Here is a 20,975-nt window from a genome sequence, read left to right as displayed (position 1 = left end):
TTATAAACCCCCAAAAAAATCCCTGCCTCCAACTCCTAATGCAAATGTAGGCCTCTGCCCCCCCAGATGTTATGTAGTTTTGTTCTCCTTTTGCATTTTTATGTTGTGATCCACCCCGCAACCTTCTGATTAAGGGTGCTATACAAATTTAATAATATAGCAATAATGGTAATCACATCCTTACCTGGTTATGACCTAGAAAGCCCTATCTGGTTTTATCCCAGGCTATCTGAAAGATCGTATCTCTCTATATGAACCCGGTGCTAAGACCCTTGGGTGAGCCCCTCTTGATCCCACCAACGTTGGACTCATGCTTGGAGGTGGCGAGAGCGGAAACCTATTCCGGGTTGCTCCAATATTATGGAATTCCCTCCCACGCAGTGTTGGAAATTAGCCAGGTACGTTTTGCTACTGGCATGGGTCCAATTGCGACGACAAGTAGATTTCTGGGCACCAGGTGGGCAACCACCGTTTAAAAACCTCTGCCTTAAGTCCATAGTTAATACCATTTCCATTTCCACTGCGTGTTTTTCTCCTTTTGCATGCTGGCACAAGTGCATTGTTGGAAGAGCAAGCGACAATCAAGCAATGTAGTTGAGCTTATAGAATCGTAGAATCATAGAACTGGAAAGGGACCCCAATGGTCATCCATTTCAACCTCCTGGCAAATAGATATTCCATCGTGATGAGTGTAACCTAGATTTAAGTTTATACATTTGAGTTTCCAACACTGCTCCCAAGAGAGGTTAGGAACGTCTGTCTCCCTCCTTGTTATGTATACTAAGAATTTCCTTCCTGTTCAGACAGGCCTTTGAAAACTGCTGTGCCGCCAATCGCCTGCCAAGCAAGCTGGATTTTAAACTGGCGCCCCCAAAAACGTGTTTCGATGCGGTTCCAACTATTCATTGTTAAATGGCTTGCTTTTGCGTTTTATAATGGGTGTCCTTGAACGGTGGAAGCCGCCGGGAGATCCAACTTGGGAGAAACGCAGGACAGGAATACCATGTATAGACTGGAAAGAGAAGTGGCTGAATTGCAACTAATCACCAAACTTAAACCCATGGTGAGAAACCTGCTGACCAAAGACATTGGATTCTTATCTCATTATACATAACAAAGCTATCTTTAGCCATCTCACCCCTTGCCTTTCCCTGCAAGACTAACTGCAGCCGTCAACAGGTTTTCCACACCTATGAGCTGATCACCAATTCCAACCACCCTTCTGAGTAATACCCCTCCCCACTCCCTCACTATATTTAAGGATCTGGTGACTTCTGTTTCAGTGTATCTGAAGAAGTGTGCATGCACATGAAAGCTCATACCAAGAACAAACTCAAGTTGGTCTCTAAGGTGCTACTGGAAAGAATTTTCTATTTTGTTTCGATATGTATGTTGGTCTGCCATAGTCCATATGTATACAACATATACATATACATAGTCCATATGTATACAACATATATACATAGTCCATATGTATACAACATACAACATATGTATGGCAGACCACCTGTATGTATAATCCGCATCATCAACATCCTTACCTGCTCGTATTTCTCCAGCTCCGAGTGGTAGATCTGGCGGATCTGGGAGAGCTTGTTGCGGTAATCGGAGTGCTCAATGGAGTTATCTGGGGACACCCCCCCTGCTGCTGCGGCTGCGGCCGCTGCTGCCGCAGACCCACCCCCTTTCTCTGGGCCGGCCACCCCCTCGGCCAGCAGCATATTGTCCAAGCGCATCAGCTGGGGTCCACCGGCTCCTCCTCCTGGGAGCTTCGGATGCTCAGTCCTAAAATGCAGACACAGGGGAAAGGAAGGAGTTAACGCTGAGGCGGCCATGTTCACACACACACACACACACACACACACACACAGGCATTCCCACCCACCCCCCTTTCCTGCCCTTCCTTGGTGGGCTTCCCCTCCTCCCTCCCCCTCCTGGTGCCTCCTTCCTCTTTTGTCGCTTGGCAGGAGACTAGGTCACCCTGAGGTCGTTGCTACGGCGACGGCGGGCCCAGAAAAGGGGTAGCAACTTTTGGCAGGCAGACACAGAGATATTGGGGGGGGGGGGAGCGGAGAGAGAAGAAAGAAAGAAAGAAAGAAAGAAAGAGTAGAAAAGAGGCCCGAGGTTGAGCCAAAGAAGCAACGTATTGAGGATCCCTAGGAGAGAGAAAGGAAAAAAGGAGGGCACCCTAAATCAACCCCCCAGCACCACCTCCAATGTCAAAACTGCCTCCGTTTGGGGACTGGCTCTGCTCTTTTGGCTTTGAATTGCCACCTGATCTGCATTTTCCAAGGGGCAGCCAAGTAGGAAAAAGAACCAAGACTCTGGCGGCACCCTAGACTTGATTTATTATGGCACGAGCTTTCAGGCCCTAATTATTTTGCCAAGTCTCTCAAAGGCAGGGGTGGCAAGCTCAATCTGGCCCACTGGGTGTTTCCTGCTCTCCCCCCATCCCAAAGACCCTACGAATGTTGGCGATGGAAGCAAAGGCACACAAAAATTCAAGAAGGGTGGCCGATCATCCCATCCCACCCTGACCATTGATATGGTCAAATATCAATCATATGGTCAAATATTAAGAGGGGAGCAATAGCCCTCTTCCTGGCATGCGCCCCCTGCCCCCCCCCCCGTGTCGCAAGACTCTTTGTTGATCTCGCATATATTTAGCAGCCGGGTGTCTTCACCCGCCAAACGTCTGTAGGTCAGGCCGCCCCTAAAACACAGCGCAGCAGCAGGGGGCCAGTTTAATGTTTAAAAAAGGAGTAAACGGCTGCCAACTGGCCAGAGCAACAACAAAACCAGAAGCGAGAAACCACCTTGCCTACTCCTGTCCCTTTAAGAAAGCTTTGCTGGGCACAAATCCATGGCCCAGCGCCAGACAGGATCTCCTGGCCCATAGCTGTGCCTCAAAGTCCTGTTAAAGAGACCGGCCTTGTTCACACCGAACGGCTAAAGCACTCTCAGGCCACTTTAAACACTTGTGGCTTCCCCACTTCCCCAGGAAAGCTGGGAACTGTAGTTGGTTACTGGGAAGAGGGACAAGCTCTTATTAAACCACTCTGAGAATTGTAGGTCTGGGTTGCAGGAAGTCATGGCTGTTTAAAGTGGTATATTCCCCTCCCAGAGCTACAATTCCCAGAGTGGCTTAACAGCTCTCAGCACCCGTAACCAACTACAGTTCCCAGGGTTCTTTGAGGGAAGCCACCCACGACTGTTTAATGTGGCATCTATTGCAATGCTTTAAACGGGTTGTGCTGAGGTGGCTGCAGGCCCTAAATATGGCAAATGTAGCTTTCGGGAGGCAGGTGGCATAACATAGTAAACTCACTTTTTTTGGGGGGGGGGGACATGACAGAGTGTCTGACAAACTGCAGAGATTAGGCGGTGGAGTTACCAGGCAGGCCTAAGTGAGAAAAGCAATAAAAGCAACCATACCAGCTATTTTACACACACCTCAACTCCTCCAGAGTCTCCCCTCCAATGCAGGAGGCAAAATGGGGGCTTGGAGCCAGGGAAAATACGCTCCATCTGGTCAGGCCTCAAAGTCCCATGTGAGCCGCAGAAAAGGACAGAGGGAAATTGGGAGGCAGACTAAGTGGAGCATTGGCTTGAGATATTTTGATGCCCGAGGCCAATAAGCCCACCCCAATATGGCAAAGTTTTCCCCTCACAAATACCGGTATTAACACGGGGCAGGATTGGGACGAGGCGGCGGGAGGGCTTTCACAAAAACAACTAGCCACAGGCACAGCCACCGATTCCAGTCCTTTTCAGCCAAATCCTGCCCCCACTGTAGCACTTTCCTAGAACCCTAACTAAGGGGGTTCCACAAAAGGGAGGCAGATGCCCCCTCTGCTCCATAATTCTCTGCTCCATAATTCAAGCAATTCATAATTCAAGCATTGAGAATACAAGAGGCTACCAGTTCAGGCCAGCATCCTGTTCTCACAGTAGCTAACCAGATACCTATGGCGAACTTGTAAGCAGAACCTGGGTGCAATAGTCCTCTCTCTCCTCCCCCTGCGGTTTCCAAAAACGTTCAGAAGCATACGGCCTTAGACAGTGGAAGGACGATGTTAGCCATCATGGTTAGTAGCCATTGGTAGCCTTATTCGCCAATAATTTGCCTAATCATCTACTAAATGCATGCATTAAAAAAAGCAGTCCCTATAGAAGCATGAGGTGGGGAGATGCACCACTGACAACTGCTTGAAACACAGTACATCTGTCAAATGTACTGGCAAAGGCCAGGGGAAACTAAACTCATCCCATGGGAGAAAACCCTGTAGCTAAGTACTTGGGTTTTTTTTGTTCGTTTTGTTCTTAACACAGTTCTAATAAGATTATAAAGAACTATACAATGTATGATGCTGAATACAGCGACTTTAACCTGGCAAGATGTAGTGAACAGCATTTTGAAAACTGCACAGTTGCCCAGGATTTTTCCAAAACAAAACAGATAAATATCACTTGACTCGGGAAGGGAAAAGAAAGGACAAGCGTTGATCCTTCCGGCACCTCTCAGTTTAAGTTTCCAAAGTCTTGTTTTTACAGGACATTTGTGCACACCCATGTGCCTTTCACCCAACCCTCTTTTCTGGTTGAAGAGGTTTGGTGGGTTTCTGAAGCAACACAAAAAATATGTTTAACCAGTGGGAAGAGCAACCCAATTTGCAAACCGCCTAGAACTCTTGCCAATAGAGTATTGCCTTATGTATGTCCATAACAGTATTGCCTTATGTATGTCCATAACACACTAAACAGACAAATAGGCTTACCTGGCATAAGGTAGGTAAAGGTAAAGGGACCCTGACCATTAGGTCCAGTCACAGACGACTCTAGGATTGCGGTGCTCATCTTGCTTTATTGGCTGAGAGAGCCAGCGTACAGCTTCCGGGTCATGTGGCCAGCATGACTAAGCCACTTCTGGCAAACCAGAGCACACAGAAACGCCATTTACCTTCCCGCCGGAGTGGTACCTATTTATCTACTTGCACTTTGATGTGCTTTTGAACTGCTAGGTTGGTAGGAGCAGGGACTGAGCAACGGGAGCTCACCCCATCACCGGGATTCGAACCACTGACCTTCTGATCGGCAAGCCCTAGGCTCTGTGGTTTAACCCACAGCACTACCACATCCCCGGCATGGCAGGTACTCTCATTGAAACAGTAGTTCACCCCGTATTAACTTCTACTATAAAGTATCAAATTTTTGCTCCTGAACGTTCATTCAGAGGGGAGTGAATTTGCTGCTATTTTCCCTACAGTTTTTTTCTCCTGCAGTGAAAACATATTTAAGTTGGGGGAGGAAGAAGGGGGGGAGGAATAATCCTTTTGGCTGTCCATGGAGGCGCAGGTTAATTCTGTGTCCAAGGCAGCTGTTAATCAGCTCCATCTGGTATAATAATAATAGTTATTATTATTATTATTAATACCCCGCCCATCTGGCTGGGCTTCCTCAGCCACTCTGGGAGGCTCCCAACAAACCATTAAATACAATAATCAATCATACATTAAAAGCTTCCCTAAACAGGGCTGCCTTCAGATGTCTTCTAAAAGTCTGGTAGTTGTTGTTCTCCTTGACATCTGGCCTGGTTCCCTGTAGCCTGGCTTCTCGCAGTGAGAACCCCCATTGTTCTGCCCGGACACTGAGGTCCAGCTCCGAGGGCCTTCTGGCGGTTCCCTCACTGCAAGAAGCCAAGTTACAGGAACCAGGCAGAGGGCCTTCTCTGTAGTGGCACCCGCCCTGTGGAACGCCCTCCCACCAGATGTCAAAGAGAAAAACCAACTACTTCTGTTGGAAGCCGCCCAGAGTGGGCAGGGGTATCAATAAATTATTATTATTATATATTATTATTATTATTATTATTATTATTATTATTTTCTGCTAATGTGCAGGAGGGTGAACAAGGTTCAAAGTCCCACTCATATTTGGGGATGAATTGCAAAAATAAGTAAATAAAGTAAGTAAGTAATTAAGTATGGAGGCTATGCAGCTACATCACTGAGTGATTTAAGTGCAAGGATTTTAATGAATCTGCCCCGAATTTGAATGATGTTAAACTATCACCCAGTGTATTTTAAGACTGTTTATTGCGGCTGCTATTTTTAATACCTCACTATAATCACAGCTGTGTTATCAACACAGGACAAACAGCATCCCTTTTGCAGCGAAGATTTATGAGCCTCTTGAGGCCCATTCTGGGATTCTAATCCTCCGGGAGATTACGATTGCCCCAATGGAGAGTGGGGCACTAACTCTGCCCTCCCCTAGTTACTTTCCACCAGCTGAAGGCAAAATATCTGCAGCAGGGGAGATTGCTTTACTCATCTAGCTCCCCTACACAATTTAGGACCCTGGACAGTCAGGGGACTAAATCAAGCTGAGAACCTACACAAGCAGAAAAAGGCTCTCCACTTCCGAAGTTAATACTCCAAGTAGCAGAGGGCAATGGGAAGTGGGGAAGATACAGGAAGGAGCATAGCTTAAGGGCAGAATGGTTTGGCTTGTGTGCAGAACATCCTAGGCAGTGTAAGAAACTCAGGTACTATCATCGCCAAATGGCACCTTAAACCTAGGTTGCAATCACCACAATGGAATGTCTAGACGCTGCTATTATTATTATTATTATTATTATTATTATTATTATTATTATCATTTCTATGCCACTTTATATTTTAAAGAACAATCTCAAAGCGGTTTACACACATTAAAACATCAAACAAAACAATCAAGAATAAAACAAATTCAAGCTTCAAGAAAAAAAAAATTTCGCATCCTTCTCCAAGTGACATTTTGCTTCCCCCAGTCACCAGCCTGGCACCTAGAGATTTCCACATGGTCGCAACTGGGTCCACACCTGTCAAAAAACACACTGGCTAATTTCTAACACTGGTCCCAGGTTCGATCCCCAGCATCTCCCTTTCCTGAAACCCTGGAGAACCACTGCCATTCAGTGTAGACCTGCGGTTCCCAAATATTTCCCCTTAGAAATCGCTGAGGACCACTAAATGATGTTTCTGACTGCTATAGTAGATGTAATGCACTGTACTAGATGCTGCAGGGTTTTTAACAGAGTTAAGGTTCAGACTTTTATCTCCAGCCTCCCGTTACTTGGCTTCCAATCTTCTCCACTTCTCTCAAGTGCTTCCTCCCCTTATTATTATTATTATTATTATTATTATTATTATTATTATTAATTGAATTTATATACTGCCCTGTGCCTTGGGTCTCAGGGCGTTCACAGAATAAAATCAAGATATAAAACCACAAATACCTAATAAAAATTTAAAAACCAAACCCAATAGTCCCCCCTTCCAAAAAAAACCCTAACAAACCACGTTTTAAAAAGGCATAGGATGTAAATCGGATTAACCAAAGGCCTGGTTAAAAAGGAATGTTTTTGCATGGCGCCTAAAGGTGTGTAATGAGGTGCCAGGTGAACTTCCATGGAGAGAGCATTCCAGAGATGGGGAGCCACTGCAGAGAAGACCCGTTCTCATGTTGCCCACCTCCGGACCTCTCAAGGAGGCGGCACACAAAGGAGGGCCTCAGAAGATGATCTCAGGGCATAGCTGTCAACTTTTCCCTTTTCTTGCGAGGAATCCTATTCGGAATAAGGGAATTTCCCTTAAAAAAGAAGAAGTTAACAGCTATGCCTCAGGATCACTTCCCCCTAGTCATTTCCGGGACATCCTGTTCACCTTTCGGGAGATATCTGGATTCCAAGAATGACGAAGCAGCAGAAGAGCCCACCACAGACACGCTGTGGACCTCCTGAATGAAACTCCGTGGCCACCTCTGGGCCGTGGCACACAGTGTGTGAACCCTGAGCTAAATGCCCCAATGATCTAAGTCAGCACCTTTTGCTCCTAGCATGCTCTCCCCCTTTCCACACATTGCATGAGGGTGCTAGAACGCATGGGTGGGGCTTACACCAAAATCTCCCGTTCACAGTCCCCCAAGGTGAAGAGAGGATCAGCTACCCAGAGGCATAGGAAGGTCAGGTGGTACCCGGCGCAGAAAATTTCTTGTCGACCCCCCCCCCATTGATTCCCCCCCTGCAAAAATGGTTTTACGTTATTTCATATTTTCTTACAAAGGAATAACAACAAGTAATAATAATAAAAAACTTTTATTTATATCCTGCCCTCCCCAGCCGAAGTCGGGCTCAGGGTGGCTAACATCAGATACATAACATTGGCATAAAATCAAACAATAATTAAATTACCTCCTAAAAACATCTCCAAATTAAAGTCTAATTAGATGGCTTTCCACAGGGTTAGGGTTGGGGACAGTAAGTGCACCACAACAATTTCAGCCTTCACGACATAGGAAAACAGCCAAGTAAACAGCTATTTTGGTGGAGGAGGGTCAAGATATTAACCGATATGCATGAAATTTCATATATAGCTATATAATCCCTAGTATAGTAAGATAAGACCTTTGGAGCAGGCATTTTTTTAAAAAAAGTTTTTTTATGAACTGCCCTAGTAGGGCAGTAATTTTCCTTGATAATTTGTTATCCCCTCCATTATATGGAGCCTGGGGCGGCCCACCCCTACGCCCCGCCTTGATACGCCCCTGCAGCTATCCCATAATCCCGTGCACCAGTTTAGGTCTCTGCGATGTTTCCACTTGGTCCTAATAGAAGGTATTTCCCTGCTGCTCCCTTTTTAAGAGGATGCACTATAAATAGCCACCTCTCTTGGCTGCGAAGATAAAATCCAGAGCCATCCCGACTGTGTTTTTCAAGCTCCTTGGGGAGGTAGCTGCAAACGACCGCTGGACTTCCAGCAGTAATTCAACACCAAAACTACGGCCGAGTGTTAACAGCTGAGGAGTGGCAGGAACGCCCAGCAGAGCCTGAGCGATAACTATCAGTGTGAATCTACCTCTGCAGGAGGGCTCCCCAACCTGGCGCTTCAAACTACAACTCCCACCAGCTCCGGCCAACATGTTTTAACCTAAAAGCATGTATTTTGGGTCCCTGTATCTTAATAAAATCCACGTTCAGGATTTTCATAAGAACTAGTTTGACATGGATTATCTCAGTAATGCTTTCAACAGACCTTGCAAATTTCGTTGGCAACCATCAGTCTTTAGAGTGCGGCACCGAGGGTGAAGTCAAACTGCTGTGAATTATGTATTATACAACTGCGGAGTCGGAAGGGATCCTAAGGGTCATCTAGTCCAACCCTCTGCAATACGGGAACAGCAAAACTATGTCAACTGCTTGATATTCTTATTGTATTTGGAGGGAAGGCTGGGGGTTGATGGTGGTTTGTTTATTCTGTTTATACAGTTCAGATACTGTTAGGAGGCTTCACAAACCAAAGAGTCTCGGGGCTGAACACTCCCCCCCCCCCTCCATCTGAACCAGGGAACTCTGGCTTAAAAACAAGCCAGGATCTTTGTGCCAAGTGCGATAGGGGGAAGAGAGGAATGAGCTCTCTCCACACCAATGCTCATTCCTGGCTTCACAGACCACAGTTTATGTAGCCCCAAAGGCCCATCTGAACTGGGAGTTAATGGCCAAGCACTAAATTTTATCAAGCAAGTCCCTAGCCTAAGCTCTTTGCCACTCCAGCCCAGCCTTTTCACAACGTCTCCTTGTAATAAATCAATTCTGCTTCCTTGGAGGCTTTTAAGCAGAGGTCAGGCTGCCATCTCAACTCCTTCCCCCCCCCCCAAAAAAACCCTTTTTGCTTCTTGTTTCCCGCAACATTTGCCTGCAGTTCCCCCTTTCCAAATTCACAGAATCATAAGAGTTTGAAGGGACCACGAGGGTCAGCTAAGTCCAAACCCCTGCAATGCAGGAATCTTTTGTCCAATGTGGGGCTCGAACCCACAACCCTGCTCTACCTGTCACAGCCTCGCAGGACTGTTGTGTGGACAAAAAAAGGAGTGGGGCAGAGGGAAAACCACCTTGAGCTCCTGGGAGAAAACGGGGAATAGGAATGGAATAATAACTAAATAAATGCTAAACTGCACTACGTCCTACCCCATCCCCACCATGCCTATTTCTGCCTGGCCTCTCATGTCAGACATCCAAATTATTCACACATGACCACACTCTCCCAATTACAGGCCTATAGGACCTGTTTTATGTGAAATCAAAAGAGGTGCGTTGATTTAAACAGGCCCAATTTGCATTTATTTTGTTTTATTGCAACTTGCACAGCCTTTGCAGCTGCCAGATCTCCTCAAGGGCGCCATTTCACAACCGCAGCTGCCAAGGGCACCAATTTAACTGCCAGGTTTCGCAGGCTAAAGATAAAGGGTGGGAACAAGCGAAATTCAGCACGATCCAAAGTGCCGCTCTTGAACACATTCAAGATTGAACCGTTTTTTTTAAAAAAGTCTCCACCATAAAACAAAAGGGGTCTGTGGATCCTGCCTTCCACCATCCCATTCCTCCTTTCAGAAAGACACTCTTCCCTGGTCTGCAGGGTTAAATATACATATATTGGAATCACAGAATTGTAGAACTGGAAGGGATGCCGAGGGTCATCTAGTCCAACCCCCTGCCATGCAGGAATCTCTTGCCCAACGTAGGGCCTCGAACCCACGACCCTGAGAATAAGTTTTGTGTTCTACCAACTAAGCTATATTACCTTGTTTCAAAATCGTTTTTGGGCTGTGACAGTCGTAGCGTACATGTTAGCTCAGTACTATTTTCTTCCATCGGACTAGGGTCCCTTCCAACCCTACGATTCTACGATTTCTAGGTTCAAAAAGGTTCCATTCCAAGGATAAGCTCTCCTGAGGTTACTGAACTCCACCTCTCATGAGCCCCAGCATGCATGGTCCAGGACAAGGGATGATGGGAGTCGTAGTTCAGCAACACCTGGAAGGCTGAAGCTTCCTCACATGTGATCTAAACAAATAAATATATAAAGCCACTTATGGGCACCTCTCACCCTTGGGCAGCTGGCCTGTCCAATCTCAGCCAAAACAAGGCCTGAGGCCTGTGCTGCTGGGCCTGAGAAACCTCCACTAATACTTGTATTTTTCTTTATAAACCCTAATAAAACTTTAATTATTATTATTATTATTATTATTATTATTATTATTAAAAAGCTCCCATTTTTAATATAATGTTAACTCAGGGTGAGGGTGGCATCATGGGAGATTCAGATGGCAGCCCCGTTTCTAAGTCTCTTTTACTATCAAGGGGCCCAACTCGGCTTCTGTGAAGATGCCCCGGACCCCGACAAGACAGCAACATTCACCACGAAACAACAGATTCCCATGTACTGTATTTTTTGCTCCATAAGACGTAAAAAGTAAGGGGAAATGTCTGTGCGTCTTATGGAGCAAATGGTGGTCCCTGGAGCCGAATTGCCCAGGGGCCAAAAGCAGATCCTGCTTTTTTTAAAGAAAGAAAGAGAAGGGGGTGTTGAAAGGACCCTGCTCAGCAAGAGATCGGGAGAGAGATAAGACTCCCAGCTCCCTCTGGGCCCCGCCCCCTTGCCCAGACCTCCATTGTTGAATGTGCCTGCAGAGGGAGGCTGTTTGTTTCCCCAGCCACATGTAACTGGCTGATTAGATTATCTTTCTGCAAACTGTAGAAAGGGCTCTTAAGAATCTGCAGAAATGTGAGTTGAACCCCATAAAAATGGGGCTTTCCCTCTTGCTTTCCCCCCTTTGCAAAAGCTTTGCTTTCCCCCCTTTGCAAAAAAAATCTTTGCTTTCCCCCCTTTGCAAAAAAGCTGCACAAATCTGAGCTGATCCTCAAAAAACCAGGGCTTTTCCCCTTTCCTCCTCTAAAAACTAGGTGTGTCTTATGTTCAGTTGCTTCTTATGTAGCGAAAAATATGGTATATACTGTGAGGAAAGCCGCTGCAGCTCCTCCAGATGCAGGCAAGCATATGGATCTCTAAAAATAAAGGAGCCGTGGCACATTTTGCCTCCTGTGGAGGAAGCCTGGCCTTGCAATGAAAGCAACAGGTGCTCTTTCCAGCCATGGGAAATGCAGCTAATTTATGTAGTTTCTAATTTATTTATTTATTTTAACAAAATTTATTAGCATTTTCATAATATAACACAAACCCAACCCCACACCTACAAATACAAAAACAAATACAAATACACATAATGTCAGGATTCTTCTTCTTATTTATATACCTTACAAAAAAATATTTCTATTTCTAAATCTTGACGTTTGACTTCCCCCCGCCTATTCACCTTCGGTTTTAAATCAATATACTATTTCCTTAACAACTTTTCTCTATAAAAAAATTTAACTTTACTTAACGAAAAAAAGAAAACATGCTTAATCTTTGCATTATAACCTAAATCATAACCAAATATTCTTATAGCTAAACTTATTTCTTCTATCCTTTATCATGCTGCTTTTAACTTAAAATGCAATATCTCCTTACTTATTTAAAATAGACTTGTAATTAACAGACTTCACACTCCGATTTCGGATACCATGGCAGACCATTTAAATTATACATTTAATACTTCAACCCACTCCCCCTCTGTCCATTGTCTTTTTCTGTCTTTCTCCAGAACCAAATCTCCAATTGTCTTCCTCTGAGTGTCCACAGATCCAGGCAGCATCCACAACAAACCCCGCATCGAGCCTCAGGGTGCTCATCATCTCCATTCTGGGCTCCTCCGTTCCTTTTTCTTCTTCTTCTTGTAAAAATCTTAATTCCATGTCCCTTGTCCCCGAGCTGCCACCTCGGAGTCTGGATATTGTAAATTTTCCCGTTTCAGGTTCCTTTTCCCGGATTTGCCCAGCCATTTCAGACCATCCTTGAAGCACCCCTCCCAGCTCTTTGTCAAGGCTTGATTCCATTGTGTAAAACTTTTGAAAAGCCTCCTCTGTGGAAAGTAAATCCTTTTTATGAATAATTCCACTCAAAACTTGTAGTTTCCGATTAAGCAATTCCATCTGCAAGACAGTGAGCATTTCCTCATCCTTTAAACTAGAGTTCGATGCCAGTGCGAGCACAAAGTCCAGCATTTTAGGAGAGAGAGTGAGTATCAGATTTCAGTTCCTGTCTCTTCCTTCCTTTGTTTCAATTTTTTCCCACGACAAACCAAGTCGCCGCCATTTCTCCGAGGCCGGAGTATAAAGACCAAAACTTCAAGTGGAGATATTTTTCCCCAGTTAACCCCCGAAGGGAAATCTCAACAGACTCAGTTTTCAATTTCCAAGTACTTTCTATTGATTGTTGTAGCAGCAGTCACTTAAAGAGTTAATTTCTTTCACCACCCGAAGGGAGGGAGGCGGGCTGCCTTTCTTCTTTCCCCCAGATCGTTCCAAGAATACAAAGAGTCAATCAATTACTCACAGCCTCTGGGTTCTTATCAGCTCCTTGAAAACAGGTAGAACTTAGACGCTCATCACAGGCTTTGTCACCGCATTTACATCCCGGTTGGGGCATGTCCCCTATAGCCCGGCTCGTCGTCCCTTCACCCCCACTCCCCCTTTACAGGGGGAGCGAGGGAAGGGTTCGGAGCCACAACGGGCACAGCCGGGGAGCCCAGGGTGCGGGACGCTCTTCCCGCACCCCAACCGGAGCCCCGCTATGCGGCTGCAGGGCTCCTGACCCCCGGGATGAACTGGGTGCTTCGCAGCCGAAGCATCCCACGACCACCCATAATGGCGTCAGCCGCCGGAAGCCTATGTAGTTTCTAATTTATGTCTTTTGGGGAAGGGCTGCAGCTCAGCGGAGAAGCATCTGTGCCCATAGCTGTCAACTTTTCCCTTTTTATAAAGGGAAATTCCCTTATTCCGAAGAGGATTCCTTGCAAGAAAAGGGAAAATTTGACAGCTATGTACTGCGCCCCATGCTGAAGGCCCAGGTTCAATTCCTTGGCATCTCCAGGTAACAGGGGATGGGGAAACGCCCCCTGCCTGAAATCATGCACAGCTGCTTCCAGTCAGTGCAGAAAATACTGACCTGGGGGAGTCGATGGTCGGACTCAGAATGAAGCAAGTTTCTTATATTCCCCTATTCCAGGGATGTCCAATTTACAAGAGACTGTGGTCTACTCCCACTATAAAAACTGGCAGCGATCTACCCATTGGATTGACAAAAGTTGTTGAGCTTTTTTTTAGGAAGTGTCAAAGTTCTTTTTTATTTTTATTATTATTGGGGAACCCCCACGATCAACCAGTAGGTCACGATCAACCTGTTGGACACCCCTGCCCTATTCCATCTATGCACCCTAAATCTTTAGGTGGGCAAACCACATGCTTTTCTTAAATTTTAAAAAAGTACCACCAACACTCATGCAGATCAGGACTAGGGAGCCTTTGGTCCTCCCTGATGTTGCCAAACTACAACCCCCATCAGCCGCAAGAAGGAAAGCCAATGATCAGGGAAGATGGGAGTTGTAGTTCAGTAAACATCCGGGAGCCCAGAGGCTCGCCACATCTGACGTGCATCGGTATGGGATCACTTTTAAATGTTTTTTGATGACAGTTAAAAAGGTTTGGGTAAAATGTAATCGGTCTAGAAGGGTTAAAGCAAGACACAAATAACCAAATAATATTGTATGTAATTTTATTAAATTTCTGTACAGGTTTGAATAGGTTTGGGTAAATGGCCGGATAAGATATTTATTCATTTGACATTTGTTAACTTGATTTTTCTTATTTTTTGCAAATTAAAATTATGGAATAATTTTTTTAAAAAATAAAATAAAATAATGTTTTTTGATGAGAAATAATTATTCGTTAAATTTCTATACCGCCCTTCATCCAAATTATCTCGGGGTGGGCCATGAGATAAAATAAACATTGTATTACACATAAGACACACACAACCTGCTTTTTAGAAATAGCTTTAAAACTGGCCAGGACAGGTGATGTGGAGGTGAAGAAGTGACATTGTAGGGGCCAGCCAATCAGCACAGGGCACAGCCAGCTTCTGATGTGGACAGGAAGGGATGGGTTTCCCCTGACTCAGAACGAAAGGCTGCACTCCTGTACAAAACTAGTATATTTATTGCTCTTCGGTACAAAACTTCTGTACACTTCCCTGGTGGGCTGAGTGCTTGTGTTGATGCTCCCAGTTTGGAGCAGAAACATGCTGAGGTAGATGCAGCTGCTGTACAGACCCACTCTCAGGCACCACCACCACCAACAGACAGGTTTCAGTGCCTTACCTTCCTGCACCCCTGCTCCCTAGGAGACCAGGCCTTAAGGAAAAGGGTGTCCTTTGTGGATGCGGACCTTCCCAGCTTGAATAGTGCCCGTCGACTCTCGATGCCAGCGAGGGTGTACCAGGCCCAGTAAATCCCTCTACCTGCCTTTGGCCTCACATCTGCTTCTGGCCGCTCCAAGCCTTTATTGCCGCCTTGGAATCTGACCTCCCGCCTGCCTTGAACTCTCTTCTTCATTTGCAGCCCCGTCTGTGACCACATCTATCGCTCAGCTTGCCTGCCCACACCCAAAGCTGGACTGCGACTGCGGCTTGTCTCAGAGCTAGGGGAAGGCCTGATGACATTCTCCCCCATTTCCAGGACTGCACAACTCTGCGCTCAAAAAGGCAACAAGCAAAAGCAAGTTTCTGGACCTCATGGTTATGAAGATGCACAAAAAGCAGCCTGGGACATAAGGCACTAAAAGTTACTAGCCTATAAAAATGTTTACTAGCCTACTGAAGACCTGCAGATGGCGGCCAGAGAGCTCCTTCCCACTTGTTCATTGTGCAGGTGGGAGATTTTTTCTTCCGAAACAGGGATGGGAAGCTTTTGGCCCACCATTTTGGCCTGCAAAGGCCATGTCCCCCAACCCTACCCACCTGTCAATCAGCTGTCATCACTCATGACATCAGCTGCTGGGTGGGAGGGGGAGGTCCAATTTTGAGCTGCACAGGCAAGTTTCCGGCAGCGAGCAGGCGCTCACAGCCAAATCACCTGACGAGCATGGATTAAATCCCGCTCGGTTTGGCTGTGCATGTCTGTTGTTTGCTAAGCACAGGTCCACACAGCCAAAGCAAGCAGCTCCAGGTTTTTTGTAGCATCGACTTGCAGGACACTTTCCTGCAGTACCAAGCGCAGGGCTGGCAACGCCCCTTGCATTATGGTTTACGAGTGCCCGGCATGATGTCATTATGATGTCACATGATTGACAAGCAGGCTGTTCCCGGAGCCAAAGATCTTCACCCCTGCTCCAGCAGCTCACTCCGGTTTCTGTGCTGGGGACAGGAAAAGAACAGACATTTCTGTCTCTCCTCTGCCAGTCTACACACTTGCTTCCATGCATGTGTCTGTGGTAACCAGGCCAGTGCTTAACTGCAAGGTTCCCTTAAATAATATGAGCAATGTGAGCCAGAGGTTTTAGAGACTAGAGACAGGTGTGGCCTATTAGCCTTTCAAGCGATTGTCAGAAGAATGCCAGTGCATTCCATAACATCCCCCTTCTCCTTGCCAAACCAAAGCAGGATTAATTATGCAAAATGAGCAAATTATGAACATCTGCATCAACTCAGCCTTTTTTCTTTCTTTCTTTCTTTCTTTTTGGTATGTAATTAAAACTTTTTTGCGAGGATTTGTTTTTTTAAGCATAGAGAACATACCTTGCCCTGGATCTTGTGGGAATGACGTTTTGCCTTTGGCGGTCAGGGAGGGGCGCAGCTCTAAGCCTCCCCGAAGGTTCCAGGTAGGGCAGGGCAAAGGTTCAAAAACTAAACAAAACACCCGTGCAAATGCGGTGAGGCAGCCAGTGGGAGGGGAGAATAATTAAAAAATGGCAAGACTTGGCATGCATACACACCCTTTGTACAATTAGCGTTATTTCAGTGCCACTTCTAGACTTTTAAGTGGCTTGCAGCAAAAACGTTGAAACCGCAACAACGCCAGCCACTTCATTCGAGTTGTAAAACAACCAGAAAATGACCCTGTAATTAATCCTACTTTGCTAAGTCAAGAAGAATACTATCTCTTGCTCGGCATCTCATCCTAAAGGGGCCAAAAAGTTATGAAGACGTTTCACATGAGGAGCAAGGATTCCACTAAGCAGGAATGAAGACTCCTCAATTGTGTGTTGGGGGGGTTGGACTAGATGACCCTCATGGTCCCTTCCAACTCAACAATTCCGTGATTCTAGCCAGAAAACACTGCTCCTGGCGAAGAATAGCCATGATTTTGGTGACAGCCTCAACAGGACATCTCTACTTGGTTTAAATCTCTTTTTGGAGGGGGGGGGGGCATACGGGAGAAGGTGCTCAGTCAAATATGCCAGGGCATCTATTCCTGCATTGCAGGGGGTTGGACTAGATGACCATTGGTGTCCCTTCCAACTCTACGAATCACCCTGATAAAACTGGTATAGTACATTCCTCCCTTGGGGAGGGGGTCCCTTCGCACCCCATAATTCTATGATTCCAACAGCCAATGAAATGCTTTCGACACCAACTTCAGTTCCCAGACTGTCTTCAAGGCAAGCCCCCCATGCAACTGATTACAGTAATCAAGCCGAGAAACTACCAGTGTGTGCATCACAGCAGCAATGCCCCCCCCGTTATCTAGAAAGAGGTGCAACTAGCTGGAAGAGGTGAAACCTCACAAACGGCTGCAACTACCAGAGCAGTCTTGATCCCCATGTACAGTTATGGTCCAGATTGAGATAGGATGCAGAAAATCAATTTCAAAATATGGATTATTATTTTTTGCTGATTTTCAGGACCAAAGCCCTTTCAGAGCAGCTTGCAATTACGGCAGCATTACCAACCTGACCTTTAAAACCACATAGAAATAAGGATTTTTCCAAAAGCCAAAAGGTTAGCAGAATAACATAAAGACAAAAAAGAGTATCTATTGTAATGCTAGGCTGCTTGCATCCGTCATATACAGTCTGCATGCGGTACATAATCCATCTTGCAAACACAAGCAAGTTTAAACCATACCAGCTACCTAAACAAAGGCAGATTGAAATGGGAATTTCTCCAAGGCCCAACTATATGGATAGGGCGAAACTGTGTCATCTGCCAGGGAAGGAGTCCAATACAGTAGGACCTCGGGTTAAGAACTTAATTCATTCTGGAGGTCCGTTCTTAACCTGAAACTGTTCTTAACCTGAAGCATCACGTTAGCTAATGGGGCCTCCCACTGCCACTGCCACGCGATTTCTGTTCTCATCCTGAAGCAAAGTTCTTAACCCGAGGTACTATTTCTGGGTTTGCGAAGTCTGTAACCTGAAGCGTCTGTAACCTGAAGCATCTGTAACCCAAGGTACAACTGTAGATGAGGAGCCACCAGGGTGAATAAAAATCAACAACTATTTTTTAAAAAATTGATTTTTAAAATTTAAATAGATATTTTTATTTAAATCAATCTTTTATTTAAATTGGATTTTTTTAAATAAAATGCTTTTGGAGGAAAAATCTTTCTAAAGATAGTTTTCTATTTAAGCTGGATTATGGAGAAAGCCAGAGAGTTCCAGAAAAACATCTACTTCTGCTTCATTGACTACACAAAAGCATTTGACTGTGTCGACCACAGCAAACTATGGCAAGTTCTTAAAGAAATGGGAGTGCCGGATCACCTCATTTGTCTCCTGAGAAATCTCTATGTGGGACAAGAAGCTACAGTTAGAACTGGATATGGAACAACTGATTGGTTCAAAATTGGGAAAGGAGTACGACAAGGCTGTATATTGTCTCCCTGCTTATTTAACTTATATGCAGAATTCATCATGCGAAAGGCTGGAATGGATGAATCCCAAACCGGAATTAAGATTGCCGGAAAAAATATCAACAACCTCAGATATGCTGATGATACTACCTTGATGGCAGAAAGTGAGGAGGGATTAAAGAACCTTTTAATGAGGGTGAAAGAGGAGAGCGCAAAATATGGTCTGAAGCTCAACATCAAAAAACTAAGATCATGGCCACTGGTCCCATCACCTCCTGGCAAATAGAAGGGGAAGAAATGGAGGCAGTGAGAGATTTCACTTTCTTGGGTTCCATGATCACTGCAGATGGTGACAGCAGTCACGAAATTAGAAGACGCCTGCTTCTTGGGAGAAAAGCAATGACAAACCTAGACAGCATCTTAAAAAGCAAAGACATCACCTTGCCGACAAAGGTCCGTATAGTTAAAGCTATGGTTTTCCCAGTAGTAATGTACGGAAGTGAGAGCTGGACCATCAAGAAGGCTGATCGCCGAAGAATTGATGCTTTTGAATTATGGTGCTGGAGGAGACTCTTGAGAGTCCCATGGACTGCAAGAAGATCAAACCTATCCATTCTCAAAGAAATCAGCCCTGAGTGCTCGCTAGAAGGACAGATCCTAAAGTTGAGGCTCCAGTACTTTGGCCACCTCGTGAGAAGAGAAGACTCCCTAGAAAAGACCCTGATGTTGGGAAAGATGGAGGGCACAAGGAGAAGGGGACGACAGAGGATGAGATGGTTGGACAGTGTTCTCGAAGCTACTAACATGAGTTTGGCCAAACTGTGAGAGGCAGTGAAGGATAGGCGTGCCTGGCGTGCTCTGGTCCATGGGGTCACGAAGAGTCGGACACGACTGAACGACTGAACAACAACAACAAATAGTCCAAAGGCTGTTCATCAGAAATAAGGATTTGTTTTAAGTTTCTCATGTGTGCTAAAACTCAGTCTGTATTCCCCCCCACCCCCAATTATTTAACCACATCAGTTATCAGACATGGATACATATGCTATAATGTTATTGTTTCAGTTAAATAAATTGTTTAAATTGTTATTACGGAAATGATTATTTTTCTCCTTCCAATGAAATACAGCAGAAAAGTTGTCCAAATATCAACAGTTAACTTATTAAGCCTCACAATAATTTCATAATTACCTGTCTATGTATTTCTAATAGTATAATCAAATCTGTAATTTTTTATAAAACTGTAAAAACTACTCTGAAAATTTATTATTCCAAAAACGAAACCTTCCTCTGGTTGTAAATATTAAGATGATACCAGCAAGGATGAGTCTTTCTGTAAAAAAATGATTTAAATCAAGTCTTACTGACTAGTGATTTAAATCATGATTTAAATCAATTTGATTTAAATCAACTCCACCCTGGGGGCCACCACCAAAAAAGACCCTGTCTCGTGAATTTACTAACAGGTCTGCGCGCAGGGCCTCTGTGGCCCAACGTTTACACCAGAGGTTGCCAATATGGGACCCTTAAGGTCTTCTCCTGGAATCGACAAAGCTTCTGAGCACCTGTATATGCACACCTATTGCCCTCTTTTCTCCTGGGAAAATTACATAGAGCTGAAGGAGGAAGTTGAAAAAGCAACGCTCTCCCCCACTTCCTCTTTCACCTTTAGGTGCTTTGCAAGGTTCAGATTACTTCTACTGGCTCCCATGGAAAAGCATTCACACCCTCTCTTTTTCTGTCTCTCCAGTTCGCAAGAAAAGGGAACAGAGGGGGTTGCATCCATGGCCCTTACTCAAAAAATACAAATGTGCCCACAAGTCACACACACACCCCCCACAAAAAAGTTTGACAGCCCCTGATTTATGAGAATGCCTGAGGTGTTTAGCTACATTGCCTTACGTAGGAAGAAGATTCTTAAATCTGTTTATAATTGTATAACCCGAAAGGACCCACAACAGGCTTTTTCCAACGTAGGCCTCACTACCGCCCTCCATTAATGCAGCTGGAAATTTTGGCTTCCTCAATGAAGCATTATCTGCAGGACCTCCCCTTATGCAAGATAGATATAGATCTAACTGGTATCAAAAGACCCCTGGTGGATCAGACCAAAGGCCCACCTATTTTAGCATCCAGATCCTACCCCAATTTAAAGTTTAATAGATTTATAAGCCACTTTAAGAAGACATTCTTCACAAAGATGTGCGAAATAACAAAAGCCACCAAGGAGAATAGTTTCAAAACATATAGCAAACCAAACCTATTTCGTAATATTCTAGCCCATCAAGCAGCGCTCCCCCCCCCCCATTTCTTAAGTAACAACGAACGGACACAAACTTCAAATAAATATAACCCGGCAGCTTCCAAGTTTT

The 20,975-nt window shown here is 45.1% G+C and overlaps 1 protein-coding gene across 1 annotated transcript in view; it reads right to left on the bottom strand.

The window, feature by feature from the left end:
- Positions 1-20,975, bottom strand: part of LOC117042416 (pre-B-cell leukemia transcription factor 2-like) — a 28,776-nt gene that overhangs the window by 441 nt on the left and 7,360 nt on the right. Inside the window, 2 exon segments of the mRNA XM_033141963.1 lie at positions 1,487-1,741; positions 1,744-1,785. Coding sequence (XP_032997854.1) covers positions 1,487-1,741; positions 1,744-1,785 — 297 coding nt within the window.

Source organism: Lacerta agilis, chromosome 2, assembly GCF_009819535.1.
Source record: "Lacerta agilis isolate rLacAgi1 chromosome 2, rLacAgi1.pri, whole genome shotgun sequence".
Taxonomy (NCBI): domain Eukaryota; kingdom Metazoa; phylum Chordata; class Lepidosauria; order Squamata; family Lacertidae; genus Lacerta; species Lacerta agilis.
The sequence above is the reverse complement of the archived record's forward strand: the minus strand, read 5'-3'. Positions and strand labels throughout refer to the sequence as shown.